This window comes from Gambusia affinis, linkage group LG14 (genome assembly GCF_019740435.1).
Source record: "Gambusia affinis linkage group LG14, SWU_Gaff_1.0, whole genome shotgun sequence".
Classification (NCBI taxonomy): domain Eukaryota; kingdom Metazoa; phylum Chordata; class Actinopteri; order Cyprinodontiformes; family Poeciliidae; genus Gambusia; species Gambusia affinis.
Genome location: NC_057881.1, coordinates 12,578,574 through 12,601,092, shown reverse-complemented (window position 1 = coordinate 12,601,092; position 22,519 = coordinate 12,578,574). Strand labels below are relative to the sequence as shown.

Genomic DNA, 22,519 nt, shown 5'->3' with positions numbered 1-22,519 from the left:
ATGAGCTACTTGCCCCCGTGTCAATTTGTGGCACTTTTAAAGCGCTCTCAATGCACCTTCAATGGGGCAGAAACAGCAGGCTGATCTTGAGTCGGTACAAGCCAAACATAGAAAGCCGAGTTGGGTGCTCAGCCAATAGAACCTAAAACAGCCCATCTACCCGTTAAGCTATGCTATAGAATAAAAACTCTTCCATGTTTTTTAAAGTCTGTCACAGAAACCTGATCCACATGACTTAAGAAGAGTCTTAAGCTTCCAACCTTATGATTTATACTGGCATGAGCCTGAACTACAATCAGACTTTGTATTCCCTCTCATGGTAAAGGTTAAAGTTTGATGAGAGGAGCACTGATCCAGAGTCCGTACCTTAGGGGGTGTTTTAATTGGCTCCAGATGGCCCACATGGTCCTGATAAAATGCTACCTCACTTCAGCTGGCTCCGTACAAGCATGAGCGTGTATGTGCCTGGATTCATTTCATCCCCACAAGGGCCTCACAAACGCATGTGTTTATGTGGACAAGAGTGCATGTATGTTTATAAGGGAGTATTAATCTTGACAAGACGCATCTGTTTAACCAAAGCCACCGTTTACTCAGCTGTTTAATGTAAATTTATATTGCTGTCTCTCTTCAGATCAAACCCATTCATAAAGCAGCCGATACATGAGTTTTCTTAAGCTTGCTGTATTTTTAGAGCACACAATACTTACAAGAGAATGTTAACGTGGGTGAATTGGCGAATATATGCAAATATTGTTTTGGAGTAACAATTACGAATTGAAGGTGTAGCAAAACATGGACGATGAGCACGACCGCCGCACTATTTCAACATGTTTGTTGCTCTTCTGTTCCTATAGATTAAAAGGGAGAAATGGTGCTGCAGTGAATTGACCCGCCAACCCCTGTGCCCATCACACATGCAAAGAGCTGACCTATTGACCCGACTCAAATATACACTGAGCGTATGCACATCGGAAACAAATAAACTATTAGTCAGCGATTCCAGGCTGCTTTGAGGTCAAATTGGTGGCAATTTATTCATGAGATAATATGTGACAAGGAATAGAGTGAAACAAAGAAAAAGAAAATACTGCCAAAATCATTAACATAAAAACTACTTAAAGTGAAAATTAATTTAAAACACTCATCATTGTTATTTCTATTGATCGTTTAAATTTGAAGTGTTAAAAAGAAAAACTGTAGAAAACAGAGAATATATTTATTTGCATTTTTTGGTATTATTGTCTCCGATTGACAATAATTTCAGCTCTTGGTACTTTTTAAATCCTTTGTATACATTTTTCAACTGGTGGTTTTGTGTCCATCAACAATGATGAAATGTTCATATTACACATATTACTGTGAACCTAAAATTACACCCTTACAAAACTATAGAAAGTGGAATAAAAAAAAAATAACAGAATGTTTAAAAATAAAGGATAAATCTGAATTTTAAGAGGAAATGTATAAATGTCATGTTGATCTACTTGTTTTCAATATACTCTCGACATGTTTAATAATTGAAAGCTAGTTTTTGTTTCTCTTTATTTCAAAATGTTATTACTTAGAGTTAGGTTATTATACATGAACTGGTCTTAAATCACATTATTCCTTCCTCCAAAAATGAGAAGGATTCATCTTCAAACGTAGTTTTCAAATTTCTGGCTAAAACTTTGGTTCAAAGAAATGACCAAAATGAGTTTACAAAGATGCGCCACACCAACAGCAGAAATGAAGTACTTAAAAATGTAAAGGATTTATTGTTGATTGCTTTTTGTTACCTAACTGTAGACTTGAATGTGTGGAAGCATCAAAAGGTCGACATTCACTGCAAATAAAAGGTATAAGCAGGCCTGTGTGTATGTAAATGTAACCTTGCCCCCCCACTCCCACTTTGACTGAAGTAAATGATGAGAGCAGATAAGGAGATGAAGAGAAAAGACATCTTGAAAACAGATTAAGCTGATGTCTGAATATATAAATGCTATATTAGGTCAGATGGAAGTTCAACATTGTTCTTATTGTCACAAATGCTAATGTCCTGCACTTCTGATAAATGCCGTGACCAGAGCTACCCTAAAGGGAAAAATGTAGAGTAGAGATTCAAGCTTGACGTCTCCAGGGAAATAAGAAAAAAAATAACTTATTTTTTGCTTTTTATTTGGTCTAAATAGGGAAAATTTGTCATTGCTGACTTCAAGATGACAGTGTGAGTATTTTTAATAAATTTACTGAAACTGTTTAGTATGAGGGACAAAAATTCTGTTTCTAAAAGTCTTTGCTGAATTCTAGACCAAGCCGCTGTTTGCAGGTGACTGCAAGCAGCCTCAGATTTTGTGACCAAGCTGACTGCACAACCCTGCATTAAAGAGGATGAAAAACCACGTTAAAATTTGTTTTGAGGAATGTACAAACTGAGAAGCTAAATGTTGTGTAGCTGACCCAAGATGAAAATAAATTCAAACATGTGTGTGTCAGCAAACACTGCTATGGTTTCACAGGAGAACAAGCCTGCCAAGCAATTCAAATGAAGGTCATGTGTGCAAATAGAAGACATCCACAGCAGAGTGTATGAGTAGAAAAAACAGTGAAAATTTTAAAATGAGCTGTACAGATGATTACGCAAATGCCCAGCTATAAACCTCTGATTTTGTAACCTTGCTTTTACCACCTGATGTCTCTGTTATTACATTAGAATAGCAGAAACATCTCAAAAAGATGTCTCTGCTCAAAAACAAACGAAAAAAAACAAAAAAAAACTACAGTATATGGGGCTTAGATTAAGTGGCGCAATACACAAATTTTTTATTCTTTTTTTTGTTTTCCTTTCAAAGTGTTCTTTGGTTTGAGGTTTTGGAGACAAACACAAATGTGCAAATCATTGGGAGAGTAAAGGAGAAAACAAACAGCTAACAAAAGCCTTTTTAAACTGCTGTGGAATAAGCAGAGACAGTATTTGTTGGTGATTCCATTTTCAGAAAGAAACCCAAGTGTTTTAATTGCCCGGGAGATTAGTTCACATGTGATTCTACTCTGTTCTATATATCCGTCACAGGATATATGAAGAACTAATCTGTATGAAACACATTAGTCTTAGTGTTTGTGTTTTACATCATCTATTTGCTTTTTATTCTTATATCCATTAGGTGTTGGTACTACAGCAAGGTTGTGTTGTATATACTTTTCATGCAATGCCAGCTAAAATAAATCAATAGTCGCATTAAAGCCATTACTGGTCTTGTGTGTATGTGTGCGTCCATACACAGTATATGCACGTAATCCTTGATAAATGGAAACGGTGATTATGCATCACTGACAAGAGTCATTGGTTATGCTAGACAAGTGTGGTATGTGTGTGTGTGTGTGTGTGTGTGCGCATGCTCGCTCTTGGCATTCATTAAGTTGAAACAAAACAAGCCGCAGCAGCTGAGTGTGTGTCTTGGCACAGACAACAGAGAGAAGAGATTCAAAGAGAGCCAAAAGTGGGTTTCAGTGAAGTGAGAAGGGAAAGAAAAAGAGTGACGCAACGCAGCAAACAAGTTAAGAAGTCTAAGAGGGCCACTCAACTTGTGGTCTGTACAATCACACTGCAGACACACTTTTACCATACCTCAAAATAGTCTGAATTCCTTCTTTAAAATCAGACAAGTTGCTTTAAAATGAACTGTTCTTCTTGATAAACTCTAAACTGCTAAAACAAATAAGCTGAAGGAACTGCAACTTAAAGTTCTGATGATTATAATGCATACAGGATGCATGAGACAGCAAGGCCTTAAATAGATGAGAGCATTTCATTGGGAAAAGTCGACAACCTTTTGGAAGTCTCAGTTGAGGTAAGGATGAATCTTTACTTAGAAGATACACTGCAGCTATTATTAAAACCTATTATTAAAATGTCAACTCTGGCACCAATTAGTTTTTTTTATTTTTTTATTAATAGTAAATAGTTTTAAATAGTTTTATGATAACTATGATTTCCATCACACAGTGAAATCGGCTTCGGTCCTAATGTAAAATTAATAACAACTTACAATTAAAAACAACTGAAAGATACTTCTAATTATTGGCTCTCCAACACAAACCTGTTGTGCATACTATGTTTAAATTCAGCAATTAATTGCAACCAAGACAAAGTTAAAAAAAAAACAGAAGTGCTGCAAGTTTCTATGTACATGTATCAATTTTAAGGCAAACAGAAACTAAAAGGATGTCTCACACGCTTATTTGTCTGAAAAAGAACAGGATGTTTTGTCTGTGGCATTTAAGTATGAGGTAGAAGTGGGAGATTTCAGCTTCGATGCATTTAAGAACAGAAACTCTATTTTTTTTTTTTCAGTATTTGACCTTTCAGTCATTGGTCAAAGACAGTCAACTTAAAACTGTTTGATTAATTGCTGCCGACCAGCTTTGACAATGACTTGTGTATTTCAAATCTGCCAAACCTTTGGCCACTTTACTCAACATTCAAACCACAATTCTTTACAAGGAATTAAACCACATAGATGTTTTCAGATCTTCAATCAATTCAGCTGAAACTATATTTTGCTATATCCTTTGAGAGCAGTGAGATGTCATTAAGATGCCAATAAATGCAGATGAAAACTGACTAATTTTATTTTTCAGATGATGACTAAGTGTGAAAATTATGACTCCTATTTGGAGAAGCATTTCCTTTAAAAGCTGTGCATTTTGTGACTCATAATGTGTGGGGAATGCCAATAAAATACATTTTAAATAAAAGTAGGCCTTTTCACTGACAGATTCCAACTTAATTTCAATACTGCGGGGGGGGATTAAGCTGGGCTTTAACTGGGTCGGTAAACCATGGTGAAATATGGTGTTAGCTGATGGATATGTGTTTGGAGGGCCAAAGCTTGGCAGGAAAACCCTATTTGGAGAATAAAGTGATGGTGGTGAGAGGGCTACAATGAGCTGGCATGTCTAAGAGTGACTGCCGCCAGTCTTTTCTGGAGCATGGGAAGGCAAACACAAAGTTGATCTCAAAGACTTATAAAAGGGGGGGTGCTTCCTGCCAAAAATCACTCGCACCTGTTCCTCTGTCTCTCCATGCTGCCCCACCCAGCAGTCTACTCTTGATCCCTTCATCTTCCCCACAAAAAAAAAAAAAAAAAAGTTTTTCTTTTTCACTCAGAGCTGGACACAGATAAGCCATAGATAGGCCACTGCCAGATGAATAAGCCCCTGGCATCATCACAGTTAGTCCTGTTCAGAAGCAGCCCCTAAACCACAGCAGCAGAGTCATCCTTCATACACAACGCCTGAATAAAGCTTTTTAAAGAGGGCATAAGGCAATACCAATGTCTGACCAGACTTGTGTTTTGTATGGAGACAGGAAGCCTTTCTATTCTGTCCTGTTTTCATGTGTTTGTGTCAAGCAAAGTAAAGAATATTACCCAACGAGTGGGTCTGCAGCTGAACCCTCACAAAGCAGGGGAATACCGGCTTTCAGAATCAGAGAAAAATAATTTTCCTTCCCGAGTAGAAATAGGGCTAATTTTAGCTTTACTGTCATCTAAGCCCAACAATTACTTAAAAAAAAGACTTAGTTGCTGTAGTCAGTAATCTTGAGTTCACACACAGACATCTTTATTTACGGCTAATCATTTTGATGGCCAAACAAACAAACAAAACAATCTCTGAAAGATATCAGTGGATTAATTTTATCCATACATGGTCAAAACTCAGTCAAATATTTACACACACACTCATTTTGGTGCAAGCCTGTTTGTTTTAGCGCCATGCTGTGGGTCTGCTTCATTGCCTGTTTTAGAGTTGGATTCCACAAAGAGGAATAATAAAGACTCCAAATTTCCTAATGTCACTTATAATCACCAGCTCCAGAGCCAAAACTGTGGACAATCCCCAAAAAACAACAACCATGTCTAATAGAGAGACCCAAATTTTTGGCACATAGATGCTAAAAGCTCGCTAATGGCTACAAAAGCAGGTTGATCTGACTTTGAGTGGCCTATGTTTTCCTCCTGGAAAATGAATAAATCAAAAGGCTCAAAATTAATGAGTTTTATGGAAAGCTGGTAGACATTATATCTCTCTTACTGTCTTACTGTATAAATCTTAAATAATTTCTCTACTTTCGTGCCTTCCTTCACTCTTTAACTCATTCAGCCATCAAGGTAATCACTTTTAAAAATTCGAAACCCCAATAGGGTCTTTTTATTTCAGTTTCCTCCTGCAGCACATCACCGGCCAGCCCTGTGGGCACCTGTTTCGCAGCCAGGTAAGACCCACGAGTTGTAATGACCACGCTGAGATTTCGAAGCTTCGGTATCAAATGACAGCTCGGAGGACTCGAGCAGGTGCTTGACACGCAATGAATGGAGCCTGTATGCTCATTACAGAGAGACATCTGCTGCAGTCCAGCCCCCTCCTCGCCCACAAGTCCCACTCTCCCCCGTCCGCCCCCGTCCAGGTTTACCCTGATGTTTGGATGCCCTGTCAACGTGCGGGAGGGAACGCACCACACACACCCGCACACCGTCGACATTAACACACCCACACACTCCATCCACTGTAGTCGTGTTGAGGGGTAAACAGTAGAAAAATCAGGTTGCGTGGCTACATGAATGTGAAGGGAAACACGAGCATTAAGGCACAGTAGTCGTTTTAATTCTGTTTTGCATCCTATAAAACATAATCTACAGTAAATCCTGTTTCTCAGATTGTAATCACCTAGCTGAAAGATTAAAATTTTCCACAGATTTACATAATTTCTCAGTGATGTTTGTCAAACAAAGCTGTGTTTTCCTGTAAATCTCTTTGAAAAATCACTACCTTTTACAGCCAATTTCAATTATTTACGCACTGCATGACTACCATTAAAAAAATACATTAATACAAATATGCAGGCTGGAAATTAACAGCATATTGTACTGTGGCAGCAAGCTACTTCAGTTTTTAAATTATTTATTCGCAAACGCTTGGCAACAATCTTTTAAGAGGCTAATTATAAATGATTGAAATGAATTTGCTCTTAAACATCAGCTCACAGTTCTTTCGATTCTGTTTGAGCTATTTACCCTTCTGGGTCGACTCCCTCATTCTGCTGTTAAATAGAAAGTGGTTTTTCAAAACATTTTAATTTAAAACACTGATGGAGAAAGAAGAAAAGACACAAATCAAGTGAGAGAGACAGAAGGGAGAGTGCGCAGGATTGGTTTATAAATCACTGAAATGATCGGCGTAGCAGTAAAACATGTTGCATCGATTTTGCTGGGGATGTTGTAACATAGGATTTACAGGAGCTAGGATGAGAAGGGGATAATAAATTGCACACAAAACGTGTGGCTGGAAAGTGGGAAAAAAGAACGAGCAGCGTTTGTAAAAAATAATGAGGAAAAACCTGAGCCTGGTTTCAAGTTTTTCACTGAAGTCAGTTTAAGCTAAATCGGTCCAACAATAAGAGTTGCACATTCCTGAAAAAGGCTAAGAACAAGAAACTACAGAAATTCTACTCTGAACCACCTTCAGGGAAAATCAGACACCATGTCAGCACCAGCACCTCACACAGCAACTGTTGAGCACAGTGGCAGAGGGTTGATGACTTCAGCCAACTAATCCTGAACCTTTTATATCCACAGCATCCATGTACCTTGCAGTCAATGAATCAATCTTCCATATACTGAAGTAAGGCGGAGTCAAATTGGTTGAAGCTTTGTCTAAATAGGCTGATAAACAGGAATGATCACAAATACAGCAAAATATCTACAATAGGGAGGCTGGGAAGGAAAGTATCAAGCTGTCTATTAAAGTACCACTTAAGAGAACTGAGCATAGACTAATGTCTGAAAAGCTTAATGAACTGAACTAATGTTGGAATGAAGAGGGAGCCAAAATTCCTCTCCAACAATGTCAGTCAGTGATGGAATGCACTTTGAATTCTGTAAGCTTTCGAATTGCTTTATTTTGGAAAAATAAACACTACAGTAATAAAATAGATTTATCTAAAGCTAGCTTTAATGAACCACTGCCCAGACAATGCAGACATTATCCTGTGTTCATGATGTAAACAGACGGAAAACCATTAAGGAATGACCAACCTCTTTTTTGCAGGACTGTCCTCGCCATATTTGTTGCTCCCATGGAGGCCCTGAGAGCGCAAGGACCCATCTTCTTTGTGGCAGCCCTTCGACACCGAGCCATTCAGCTGCCCATTGGCAAGAGAACCTGGAGACAAGAAGCATAAAAATAGTTACACTCAAGCCTCCCTCAACATCCATTTGGTTAAATCATTTCAACTTATATTGCTAACATAATTCTTTATCAGTCTATTTCCTGGAATGATATATTCTTTTAAAATAAATATTGAGTCCTTGTAGAAAAAAACGGCGTTTTCATCACTTTACTCTGTCAGGGTTAATAAAGCTCTTTTTTTTACTCTTTGAAATGATGCAATAATGCGAGAGGGGGGCAGTAAACATTGCTTTTGATGAGATTATGGTAAATCTGTTCTAGCCAACAGTGCAGAGAAGAGAACATGGGAATGACAACGATTGAAAGAGATCAATGAAAAGAAAGCACCAATAACCCAAACAGTTCAAAACAAACTGAGCTTGTGAGGCAAGCTGAAAGCATATTATTTCATGTCCTGTTGTACATTTTGCAGCTTCTCGGGGATCAATTTTAGAGAAAAGGAAAATCAACTTCCTTTTTCTGGAATGGAGGTGATGGGCTCCCTAGGACAATGAATTAAGGAGAAAACAAACTAAAGGCAGTGTGAGAAAAGGATAGCTTCTGCCAGACATGAAATTTTCAGAAAACCCGACAGAGAGAGTCAGGATTAAATATTTAGCAAGTAGCTCACTCAAACAAAACAAGGCTCCAGACAGACTTTTGAATCAAAAGCAACAAGAGGCACAGGAAATTTAAATCAGGTCAAAGAACAGAGTGGAAGTTAATAGTAATCACAGGTAATTTCCCCTGGGGCAGATCTTGGAATGGGTCAGTCTAAGAAGCCAGTCTGATTCAGGAACACGGTGTGAGAAAAAACAACATAGGGCGTGTTGAGAAAGTCTGGGATATTATAGTGTGTGATAATATCCCATGGATGCATTTATAAAGGCCACCCAGTCCCTGAATCACCAAAGCATGAGCTATATCCTTAACACAATGTCAAGCTTGTTCCCAGTGCAGGTTTTTCACTCCCAGCACCAACTCTGGTTTCCGATTCTTGCCGTAGTGTTCATGGATGGGATCTAAAGGTGTAGTTGTTGCAAATCTGGTTTGGGAACCTTCATGTCTCATCTTTGTTTTATGCAGGAGATGTAGTTCTGTTTGCATCTTCAATTAACTGGAATGGTTTACAGCCAAGTATGACGTACCTGGGATACGTCATAGTCCGTGTGTCCGAGGTCAAGGCTTTCATTTGGAGGCCAGCGTGTGACTCAAGTATAGGAGTTTATTAATCTGTGTGTTCTTGAGCCATGACAGAAACTGTTGAATGGATCAGAAATTGTATAGATTGACTAGAGAAGACTGGTTCCGTGCTAAGTCAAGAGGTTACGCAGTCAGTCTGCTCTGTTTGTCTGCATTTCCTGTGCCGCCAGCTTGCACGGCCAGAGTGGCAGCTGTGGCAGCTAGAACTCTGTGTTGGACCACTATTCCTCTTTCTAGTGATGGCATCACAGTACAGAGGGGGATTTACAGAAAAAGCAGAAGGATACCGAGCCTTGATGTTAGAAGTGCTAGAACCTCAACATGTTAAGAGTCAGTAACTTTTTTGTACCTGCAACAGGAAGGTATTAATTTACAAACAGACAGGTTCTCTCTCTGCAGAAAATGTGCCTGACTTGACTAAGGCAATGACAGTTCTACCTTGTTCACATTCATTTAGCAAAGACCAGCAATGACTCACTGGCTGCCAACCTTGAAACTCACTCTTGTTCGATCACAAACACCTCAATAATAGAAGGTGTCTTTTTTTTAGTCACTGATATTTGGCACGAGAGTTTACCACCAACATGCCCACTTAATTCCATTCAATAGATAGATGTTTCATTAGGTCTTTCACTCGCTACTGCTAAATAATATTAATTCAGCTCTCACTAACAGCATGAGTCAAAGGCAAAGGTTGGGATGAGTATGACTTATATGATGTCCTGCCAGAGTTGCAATTGGTGAACAAGCCTGGGCATTGTTTCATCTGATAGATGGGAAGGGGAGCAGGGAGATCAAATGACAGCAGGCGACAGAAGGAAGATGAATGATTGTGGAGAGTGTAAAAACATCTCAAACATGATTTAACAGTTATATCTCTGGTTTGGGCTGAATGAACTCACACACTTTTCTCATTACTGCATAAACTCCATTTGGTTTGTTCACACGCATGCAGGGCAGGTCAGTACCTGAAAGCGGAGGTATAGTCATCGTTGCGGTCAGAGTGTTATGAAGAGCCAGGGCGATGAGTAAGTTTATTGCATCGCTTGAAATGTTTTATATTTGCGCCAAAGAGCCACTAAGTCTATACGTCAAGGTGAATCATCCCTCTTCAATTCGCACTTGGCACGAAAGGTTCACTAAGCTTTTATGAATCAACAGTTTCTATTAAAGTTGTTTAAAGGAATTTGATAGCTGCAAAATGATATTTTTATGAAATGTCAATGTGGAATTCCAACTAAAACAGTCTGAGAACTATAATACTGGACGGCAAAAAAACTGATGCAGAAAACAGACAATGGCTTGCCATAGTTCACCCTTTTTAAAAAGTAACGGATAGGCAAAAAGAAATTAACATAAGGCTTTAAACATGCTCACTATAAGATGAATAAAAAGTATTATGTCACTCTGAAAACTAGTGACACATTTTGCTGACTGTGACAAGCAATTAACAATTCTACAGTATATAGTAAATTTGTAATGTGCCTAATGAAGCATGTGTTTCATTATCCGCTAGACGAGAGAAGCCAATTATAAAATATAAATATATATATATACATTAGTAGCTACTTTATTTAAAGAACCAAAACTCTCTTTACAAGATGGGTACATGCTCTAAAGTTCATGAGCTACATTATTTCACCCATGAAACCAGCTGTTAATGTTTTGTCAGCTTCCTTTTTCAATACCTTAGTCATTTTAGGGTACATCTACTATCTCATATCTCGCTGCTATGGCAGCCAAAAAGGCAGAGTATGAGGTGAATGCCAAGTTGGAAGCTGTCCACATCAAATTTCTATGCAGATGTTATGTAAATGTCAGTTAATGTGATGCCCACAAATAAAAAGTGAGCGCATGCTGTAAAAAAATGCTTGCGATCCAACCAATTAATATTTTTCCAGTGAGGAAACTATTAAATAGACCATCTTTGGACTCCAAAGGTTATTTGTGTATATCTAAGTGAATTTTCTACAGTGATCCAATGTGCCAGCCAGCTAATGGAAAACATAGAAGCTGTTTAATAAGTAGAAAATTTCAAAAAAGATTTTGAGGTGCATCATTAAAACTCATCTGATCATGGTGTAAACAGTCTCCCGTCTGCCTCTGGACAGTGTTTCGCCCATATACATCAGAGCAAAAGCAAAACAGCTCATTAAGTTTAATTGTGCTCACAAAATGACTGACACATGGCGTCCCGAGAGAACACAAACAAACAAGAATTGGCCCGTTTCAACAACCCGCTCTTCTCTTCCATCCTCGACATCCGTCCATCCATTTCCTCCCATTCTCCAAAGAGTTGTTTGACATATGCTGGTCGCACATGAGTGCCCATTTGAGAGGCAGACCTGGGAATCCCGGGAAAGCGGAGAACTGGGGATAGTTGAGGGTAGGAAGAGCCTGGTTCCAACCTTTTGCTTCCTGGAGCAGAGATATGATGCCAGTGAGCAATCCCAGAAGTAGGGGCTAATCAGGTTTATCACATTTATTATTGGTTTTGCTGCATTTTAAGGCTTCTCATTGTTACAGTCAGTTACAGTTTCTTGACAAACTATTGTACATGATGAGACATCAAATCTGAACGAAGAAACTTTTGAGACGGAGCCAATTTCAGCAACCCCCATTCTCTTTAGATTGAGAGCAGAGACTTGTGGGAGAACAATGTATTATTCAACACTGAGAATAATTTGCTCTGAATTAAGAAAGATTTACTCTTTAATTTTCAAATGACAATTTTCTTGAAAAATACCAAAGCAAGATGAAAATATCAAACATCCCAGTTGCAACTGCAGAGGGGGAAGCAAGACAAAGAAAGAAAAAATCCTACTCACACTTCAATGTGTTCCTGTTCAAACATTCACAACTTCAATGAATGGGCCTCATTAGCAGGTGTAAACTACAGACAATACATGTATTTATTAATATAGCAGCATTTTATTCTCCTCTGACGAATAAAATGTTAATGCATGTTCTGTATAATTCACACTCAAACATCACTTTCATCCCCAATTTCCCCTTTTACTAAACAAGTGCATCTAAAACTCTCTAGTGTGCTCTTGGTTCAAGTGATTCTTCAAGCCAGCATATTGTTAAAATGGCACAACAGGATTGGAGTAATTCTGAGAAAAAGCCCTACACAGAATCCTTTCCCATACATTTTTAAAGCAGAAGCTCAAACTAAAATATATTACTGTTTCTTACAAGATCGGAGGACAACAAAGTATGGCAATTTACCGAAGCCAAACATTGGAGTTCAGAAACATGACATCTGTTTTGCACCAGTTCAAAGCTAAATCTGAAGCATCAAAAGGTTCCTGTAATGCCTCGACGCTTTTTTTATTTTTCATTGACAGAACGAGCAAGGACGAAACAGATGAAATCTCTCTCTCCTGCATGATAGACTAGCAAAACTCGCCCTCACTTAGGTATTATGTTACAGTTGTTCATTTTTTCCCGACGTCCCGTCTGTGCTAGCATACCTTTATCTGTCCTCTGTACTGTGATGCCATCACCAGAAAGAGGAATAGTGGTCCAACACAGAGTTTTAGATGCCACAGCTGCCACTCTGGCTGTGCAAGCTGGCGGCACAGGAAATGCAGACAAACAGAGTAGACTGACTGATGAAGGGAATGGGAATGGAGTGCCTAAAAATGGTCAGAACAGCAAGTACGGAGACATGCAGACAGACAGGAAAAGAACGAAAGAAGACAAGCCAGAGAAATGGGCGAATGGAGTGCCGTCTCCTCAGCACCTCCTTGTGTTTGGCCAACAGCCAGCTCCTCCATCAATAGCACTTAGGAAAATGGAGAGGGAGGAAAGGATTGGAGAGGAGATGTCAGGAAAAATACGGCAGATAGATATGGAGAGGTGGGGACATCGCTACATAAAAAGACGCAAATGGCTGGAGAAACACGAGGGAAAAGAGTTAAAAAACACATAACAGAGGAAAAGAACAGTGAAGAAGGAGAACAAATGGAGAAAGAGGGAGGGACGGTTTGGATGACAGTAACGATAGTTAAGACAGATGGGGCAGAGGATGGAAAGGACAAAACAGGACGGGGGAAAAAACGGAGACATAGACGGATGAAGGAAGCAGGAGGTAGAAGAGGCTATAGAGAAGAGAATGAGGTTGTGGATATACATAATCGAGGAGACTGCGAGGAGACAGGAGCTGGCAGAGATAGCAGTAACTGGAGTCCTATTGATGTGTAATAAAACCCCGTATCAGGGGAGAGAAAAACGGAAGGACAAACGAAAAGAGGAGAATAGGGGAGGAGAAAAGGAGCGGACCCATGTGGATGGGAGAGAGGATGCTCAGGTGAATTAGGGGAAGATGGGATGCAAAAAGGGCATAATGTCATTTGTTAAATAATGCAGGGAATGAGCACGAGTGGCAGGAAGTGTGATGAAGATGGATAGCTGCCAACAGGGAAAGGTGAGGAGGCTTGTGTGATTGCTAGCTGTAGACAAAGAGAAAGATGGGTGGGTGGGGAGACTGATGCATAAAACCGACAGACAAATTTCACAAGCAAACCTCAGTGACAAAAATCAAGGTTATGTAAGGATTATGGTCATTTGTAGAGGAACTCACATTTCTCAATCCATAATTAATACTTTCATCTATAAAGCATAAAAGCAAATTAGCTTTGACAGAATATCCTGGACTATAATGAAGCTGAATTTGGTTTCAAACACAGCATTTTCTAAACCAAGAAATCATAAAATTGCAAATCAAAAGTCTTTCGAAAAAACAAAGAAGCTTAATTAAAGGGACTAGATGATTTTCTAACTTCCTATCTGATTCAAAGTATTAAAATCAGTATTTTTTTTAATGATCAACATAAGGCGTGGTTTCGCTTTCTCATGATAGTTATTGTTTGGACATGTTTTCCAAAAACTGTTTAAACAGAAACCAACACATCACTTTAACTGTCTCTATCATTCTTACATTACTTTATGCACCCAAAAGGTTGTTTTTTTCCACACAAAATTTATCTGCGACATCACATGATACAGCAAAATAAAATAACTTCTGATTGTGGTTTCTTATGTAGAATCAAGCAAGATCTGGGCTGCCAGAATGGCTATTAGTTTTTGCAGTTATATCTGTGCGAGACTAAAACCTGCAACACATGTCTGGCCTCAACACGAGTCCAGAACCTCTAACCCGCAGTCCTCTAAAACAGCAGGAGCTGCCCATTCAGGATGTAGAGCATGCTGAGCATGATCCTCCAAAATGGCTGACAGTTTCACCACAATGTGCATGAGAGATGGAGAAACTGTGCTGCTCACGCCGCCTCCTGAAGCCACGCTAACCCAGGATGCTCTAAAGCAGCGGGGCCCCCGTCTATTCAGCACCAGCTCCCCCTTTTGTGTCGGCGTGGGGCTGCTGTCGTTACCCCTCGGTGCGATGGGCCGCCAATGCTTTTTAATGAGTCGTTTTTATTCAGGCGATAAGGTCAGCCACCCGCAGAGGCTTAAAAGGCCCAGAATGGCAAATATGAGACTTAGCTGTCGCAAGGAAGGGAGGAGGGCAGCCGGTATCCATGCCGGAATAAACGAAGGTGTGAAAAATAAAATATGAAAAGAAAATGAAAGCTGGAGTTATAAAAATAATAAATAAAAATAAGAATTCTGACATATTTCAAAAGCCCCTTCTTATCCGTCTGTCTCCATATCTGCTAATGGAATAGCTGAAAGACTTAGTGCCATCTGTCAGCAATTCCTCTTTCCTCCTCGTTTCTTTCTTTCTGCATCCGACTTGCGGAGAATAGCTAAAAGACGAGTTCAAATCTCTGCTGCTGACTGACGGAGGGATTTTTGGTACAGAAACATCAAGGTCAACAAAAAGACAAAAACAACAAAGTCATCTTGGCTTCTTGTTTCCAAGAAAGATCTTTCTTCTTGTGCTCTCGCTATTTCTGAACTGCTTCAGGTTCACACACCAAAACACACACAATCCCTCCCCCCACAAAAGAGTGAAAGCAGCAGGCTTCCACCTGGAGCTGGGTTCCTGACTATGCAAGCAATTTTAAATATTAAACTCTTGTCTAAGTTCCTGTGAGCACACGTTTTAATAAGTCTTGTCCCTGGAGTGAGTGTAAATGTCCAAGCTGGAAAGGATTAACACCACGTAGACACATGCTTTCATGTCTGTGGCACTGAACAGAGTTGCTAGCTGATGAGAAAACAACATAAAAAAACCTTAAAACAGTTTGAGCTCAGAGGGTCCTTTGAGGATAACACGTTGTACCAGTAAAGACTGCAACTTTCCAACCCAACCCCCCCACAATAAAAGGTGGGTAAGATTTCTCAATCGTGTGTTCCAAGAACATCGAACAAAAACCTAACATTTACTTCCCAAAATTCTTCTGCAGAGTGTTTGGTTTTTGTCAAAGTAAAAGGCAAGTTTCCAGCTTTGGGTTAGTTACATTTCACAATTGAATTTTATTGTTTCAAGTCCTCATTTGACTCCGAGGAAAAGGAAGACTGTGTATCTGCAGGATCTGGGCTGAAGGGGAAGCAACAGACTCAAATCTCCTGCTCCAGTTTTGATCTAAGACACTCATGTTTGGATCTTAGTTCAGCTCTTTGTGTGTAGATCATCTCTGCTCACCACAATATGGGTTTCACCTCACTACAAATTTAACTAGGAGGGAGTGTGTGACAATGGCTTTAGCTATGCTATGGCTCATGATTTTAGATTTTAGGCATTGTCCATTACTGCGAGCATCAAAATTACTGTTCCTAGATTTAATCACTTCTGACGACAGACTGGGTCCTGCCTGTCTCTAGCTGGCTGGCCAATCAAAGCTCTCATCTATAAATAAGTGTCACTGAGGCTCATCGTTCTGCCCTGCGCCGCATGTTTCTTTGCTCAGAGTTCTTGCAAGCTGCAAGAAGCATCTTGTTTGAACAAGTTTGCATTGGGGGCTGGTCACTTCCCATCTTTCATGGGAAATAAAATATGAAAAATTAAATACTTTATACTTTGGTTGCTTTGTGTTATTTTTACTTTGTGAACTGGAGATTTAAAACATATTTTTAACCTACTTAAAGCTTACTGCATGGAAAAGGAGTTATTTGAATATTTAAAGGGCTGAGACTGAATTTAAGCTTTTTCTGGATTAAACGTAAGGCTACCGTAGTTCAGGAGCACAGCTAGTTTCTAGTTTGCTTTAGATCCTGCTAAAGGAAACTAGAAAAGCAGCAGTTTAATGCTTCGAGGAAGGAATGCTGCAAAAAAAAAAAAAAAAAGCTTTTTCTGGATTAAACGCAAGGCTACCGTAGTTCAGGAGCACAGCTAGTTTCTAGTTTGCTTTAGATCCTGCTAAAGGAAACTAGAAAAGCAGCAGTTTAATGCTTCGAGGAAGGAATGCTGCAAAAAAAAAAAAAAAAAAAAAGACAGCATTTTTCCTGCAAGCAGTAATTAGATAGTTCCTAGTGAGCATCTGTTAACCAGTACTGGTGTCACCTAGGATACTGCTTTCATTCGGGAACAATTTGTACTTTTAGAGGACATCAGTGAAATGTGGTTGTTTGACTCCAGTGGAATTGTTTGTTTTGGTTTGAAGCAATAATCTCATGTCTTACGGGCTGACTGGCCCAAAGTAAATCAGAACCATATTTAATTGAAATGGAGTCAAAGGGCTATAAAACCATCAGAACAATATTTATTATTACATAAACAATTTGAGCGCTTTTAGAAATATTCATCCAAATAACTCATCAAAACTTTAATTTGTGAGAAAAATAAACTGAAAAGCAACGGTGTAAGTCAGTGGTTTGTTTTCAGGTACGGAAGAAGAATGAAATGGAAATAGAACACGGGGCTTGAACTGACCGTTTGTGACCATCGTTACAAATTAGCCGAGACCTCATAGAGTCTCTGCCACCATCTCCATCCATCTAAATAAAATAGAATAAAAACATCCCCCCATCCCTCAAAAAAATAACCATAGTTTTATTAATGGCTCTAAACTCACCATTAAGGTTCGTGGTTCCATCGCCATCCAGCTGCCGTTTCTGTGCAGTCCTAAATTCCTTCAGGGAGAGGTAAAGCACCTTCCGCATCATCCGTTCTTCCGACCACGGGATCCCATCACTGTCATCCTGTGAACATATGGAAAGTATGAATGATTAAAAGAAGTAGAAGTCACAACCTTAAGCTTCCTATTTATTTACATTAGCATTACATAAGTTTCTGCACGCATGTAGACCGCTTGTTACAATGGATATGAATTACTCTAATAAAAACAAATCATTTATGCTGTGTGCTCTCTCTTGTTTTGCTGCTGGGCTGCAGGAAAAATGTGACTTGAGGTGAAGGTCAGGAAATGCTCACAGGCCAACCGATTCGTTGACAAAATGACCCAGGCTGCAAGAATCCAGCTCAGTGCCAAGAAAGCTAAGCAGAAACGCAGCTACTATACACTCAGTAAACAACATAATGAGATGAGAAAAATATTTGCTTACAAGGACTGCAGCTAGTTAGCAGCAATGTGGAAATTGCATTATGCATTAGTCTGCCAAGAAAGGAATAAAATATGGGATACATAAAGATATCATATAGAAGCCATTACGAAAGCTTTGCAGAAGATTAAAATACAAAGTTTGAGTCTGCCAGAGAATGCCTTTATATATGATTCCTCATCTCTGATTATAGAGTAGTACATTAGCATAACATGACAGAGTAATGCATTAGCAGAAGGTATAAAAGATTACATCCCCTCCATAAAGCAATGATTGCTGTGTGCTACAGTGATAAAAAGTTAGAAAGCAAATGAAAAATGCATAATGCAACTTTGAAGACATCTTTTTTTTTTTTTTTACCCCAGTTTGAATCAAAGAGACTGAACAGCAAAGCATTTAAAATGCTGCAAGATATTTTAAAAACCTACTTGTCTTATTGAGTTTTAACAGCTCATTAGAAAACTATCCAGCTAGAGCGAGCTCAGCTATAAAAGGGTCTTCAGAGAGCATCAAAAGGCAATGACAATATTTCTGTTCTCCCTTTGCTGCTTATTCCCAATTCTCTGACTCTGATCTGTTTGGTGTTTAACCACATTAATGACTAAAGGAAATTATTATTACGCATGCAAGAAAGAGTTTTTAGCAAAAAAAAATTGAGATGGGAAGCAGATTTTCTCAAAACAAGACGCAGGGCGCGTCTTGCGTGCGCTTCTCGTAACATTGAGAAGAGAGAACATTATGAGAGCTAATGCACTCAAACTGTGCATTAGCTCTCAAACGATTTATCTGAAATTGTTGCAAATTCTGATCATGCCAACTCATCTCTGCAAACACGCCTTCTGTGTGAGTCAAATATGATGCAGGAGGCAGATATGAAGAAACAAAACAGCCTTCTGATAGTTCAGTTGACTCAAATCTCTGGTATAGGGTCAGCTGAAAAGCTTCCAGATATCGGGGCGACATCAGAACTGACTAAAAGCATTCGAGACCTATAACTCACATGAGATCTTCCAGCCGATGTAATTACAAGATAAAATGTTACAGTAATAGAGAACAAAAAAAAAAAAAAAAGTTTTTGCTGCCACGAACTTGGATGCAGTTAATTTCAGTTATATTTGATAGACCTACAGAAAGTAGAGCATGACTGTAGAGTAGAAAGAAAACTAAACATGGTTCACACAATTCTTTTAATAACATAAAAAGTGTGGCATGGCGAGCATTTGTACTATGACTGCAAGTCATTTTCATATTTAAAGACAGAAATGTTTGTGAATTCTTCTTTGGAAAATGATCTTCCTTCTTTCCATCTAGCCATCTCTGCTTGGTGATAAAATCTACATTCATTACAAGAAAGACATATTTGTTTAAGTAGTTTATGAAGTTAGATCTTTGCACTGTATTCCATGACAGGAAAGGAAATTTGAGGAAATTCCCAAAACGTTTGTGGCAAAATGTAAAACAGTACATACAGTGACACTGAAACTACAACGTTATTAGATTACATATCTAAACGTGTTCAGAAAAACACAGTATGATATTATGTTGTCTCCAACATCCACAATGCCATGACAAATTAATGTCTCCTATGCACCTTTCTGGTAAGGCTGCTGATAGTCTTTTCACACTCAAAAAATCTGATCTATGCAGACAAGCCACAGCTAATTATAGCAGCAGCGCCGCAAGGTGTGTATAAGTGTGTCAGTGTGTTTGACACATATATGACGTCTGAGGAGTTGAGTCAAATTGTTGAGAGAGGACAGATAAGATAGAACTTCATTCAATGAAAATTTTTGTCAAAATACTGAGGAGGATTTTTTTTAATGGTCAAGAGTAAATTGTTGTATTCATTGTAAGGCCTCACAATATTAGGAAAACAACATTGCTTATAATAAACACACATTTATCAACTTTTCTATCAACAAAAAGTCCACACCACTGTCCCTGATCTTCGTCTCCAACAGCTGTTTCAGTTGCGAGATATGTGATGGTCAGTATCAGCTGGGCTGCACAACTTAATCACAGACTTATGATTATCACAGTATCACAAAGATCTTCCAAAACAGCGAGAAATGTTAACTAATTATTTTAGTACAAAGCAATGAGACCGTCTGTGCCGGATGTCAATCTGGTCACACTTGTCACCAAAGGTGAAGGCGTAAGGAGGTTAAGTCATGAAGAAACGTTTGATGTTTCAGCCGTCGGTCAGAAGCAGCTTTTTCATTAAAACCTTTTTAAGATTTAAGTCAGGATCCTGGCTCCAAAACATTGGTGTCATAAGTTTGAACAAGCAGACAGAACAACTTGAAAAATGTGTTAAATCTAAAAAGTGTTATTGTTTGTATTCACAACCCCTAACCCTTTTAAATCAGATAAAACCTACAGCATAAGACCTGGACTGGTGGCAGCCATGTCTGGATGAATACAGACTCCCAGCAGACATATGGATACAAGCAAAGCCACTCAGCATGACAATGCTTCTTAGCCTCCGACCAAGACATAGAGAGGTATGTCTTTAGTGTAATAAGCGGCCCCTTATTACGCCGTCACATGCGAGTGTGCGTGCACACATGCTCGCCAGTGGGAGAGGCAGAGCAAGACTTCAATTATGCCATTTCCCCCTGTAGTTAATGTCATCTAATCCATTCTTTGTATGTGCAAAACCCTGCCAGGTAAGCACCAATTACCTAGACAGCTCACTAGCACTCCTCTCATGGTGTGGCACAGAGCCAAACGTGCACCGACACAAACAGCACAGTCTATAAATCTCTCGGTTGCAAACAATGGTGTACAGCTGACGGTTAATACACACCAACGCCAGATAGCTGAATATAAAATGAAAGGGAAAAAACGTCGATAGATTGACCTCAAAGTTTGTCTAGGTTTCTTTTTTTTTTCTCTCATACTCTGTGGTTTCCTTACAGCTGTTGGCAGGCGGCCACAAATATTTCCTGCACTGTAACACACAGCAACGAGTGATGGATAAAAACTAAGGGGAAGAAAATCATAATAGTAGCAGCTGCTGTACTGTTTAAAGCTGTCCAACCTGTGATGTGAAAGTGGTTTTTCCGTAATGCATACCTCTCCCTTTTGAAGATTTTGAACCACCAATTATGTGTTTAAGACATTTTTTTGGGAGGGGTAATAAAAAAAAAGAAAATCCACCTGCCAGAAGATAGTAAAGCAGGACGGAAAGGCAAACAGCTTCTCAAATGAGCAATAGCATCAAAATGTGTTACACCTCGCTTTCCCAGTTGAATGTTGCCAGATTTCCTTTTTTGCACAGAGAGCTTTCACATCGAATGCCACCTGGCAGTGACACGCATCTACACCCCGAGCCAGCTCCCACAAGGTGAGGAAAATCCCACTAATGAGCGTGGGGAACTTTGCGGCTCGTGAGCTCACAATCGGGAGGCGCCTTGGGAGTGCGTTCACCAGTCACCCAGCAACCTTGTAACCAACACTCTTTGGAACAGACGGGGAAGCTCTGACAAGCACCTGTTAGGAGATGGGGAGCAGAGTTTTAGACAATGGCATGTTTTTTTTTTCTTCAAGATTTGGCCAACACTGTAGACCAAATATGTTGAGATTCAGTGGATGGATACTCAAGATTTACAAGCAGTTCACAGCAAGCAAGGCAGGTCTTTTCACACTGGGACAATATAGAACTCCCTTATGCAAAACCGAAGGGTCAACAATATGCAGACAAAACAACAACAACAACAAAAAGCAAACAATTTGAACATTTAATCAAAAAATAATAATTCCTACTTGCAAAATATGTTCCGCTAGATATTAGAAAATTGTGATTGATGATAATGGTAAATACTGCATTAAACTATTAATGTAAAATGTGATGACATCTGTCATAGGAATATTTGAAATGTGAATTTTTGCTAAGAAAAAAAAGTGTGGCCTTGTCTGTATTAGCAAATGAAGTCAAAGTTATTTGATTCTTCTAACTTCTATCTTTTAGAAGATCAAATCAATCATAAAACAATAGCAATAAACACTAATCAAATTTTAATCAGTACTTCCTAAACATTGCAAAAAATTTTTAAATAACCACGCATAGTTCCTACAGCCTTTGTTCAGTGCTCTAAAGCTGTGTTAAAAAACAAACATAAACCATATGACCTAACTGCAGTATTTTTTTCATCATTCAAACATATATGATAAGTAGCAATCACTGAAAAAAATCTACAAGTTTAATCTGCACATTTGCATTTCATTAAAGTGTGAATAAAGCATACAGAGCTTTTTTTTATGTTTCCAAAGGTGTGTAGTTGCATGCACACATGCACTTGCATGGTCTAAAAATAGAAGCTTGCTGCTGCCGACTGCACAGACGTCATACCAAAGGAATGTGGGCCATGCACCAGCTGTGATTTGCTCTACAAAAACTGAAAGCCGAAATCTGTTATTCTAAGACACGTTTCCTCTTGGAGAGGGAACAGAGAGGAAGGTGGAGGAATCGATAGATGGAGCAAAAATGTTATTTTAGCCAGCCGCGGGCGTTTTTATGTCCAGTAGCCATGACGGTCACATCACCCACACATCTTCCTTCACATCTTGGTCTCTGCTGCACACTTTTCAGCAACACATGGGCCCCATATGACTGGCTATGGGGATCAAACTG

General features: G+C 39.1%; 1 protein-coding gene across 1 annotated transcript in view; it reads right to left on the bottom strand.

Annotated features, from left to right (window-relative positions):
• The window catches only part of jarid2b (jumonji, AT rich interactive domain 2b), a 114,987-nt gene that overhangs the window by 45,980 nt on the left and 46,488 nt on the right, over positions 1-22,519 (bottom strand). The window contains exons 2-3 of the mRNA XM_044139459.1: positions 17,397-17,523; positions 8,079-8,205 (exon numbers count right to left, since the gene is read on the bottom strand). Of these exons, the coding sequence (XP_043995394.1) occupies positions 8,079-8,205; positions 17,397-17,523 (254 nt within the window). The remainder of the gene's footprint in view (positions 1-8,078; positions 8,206-17,396; positions 17,524-22,519) is intronic.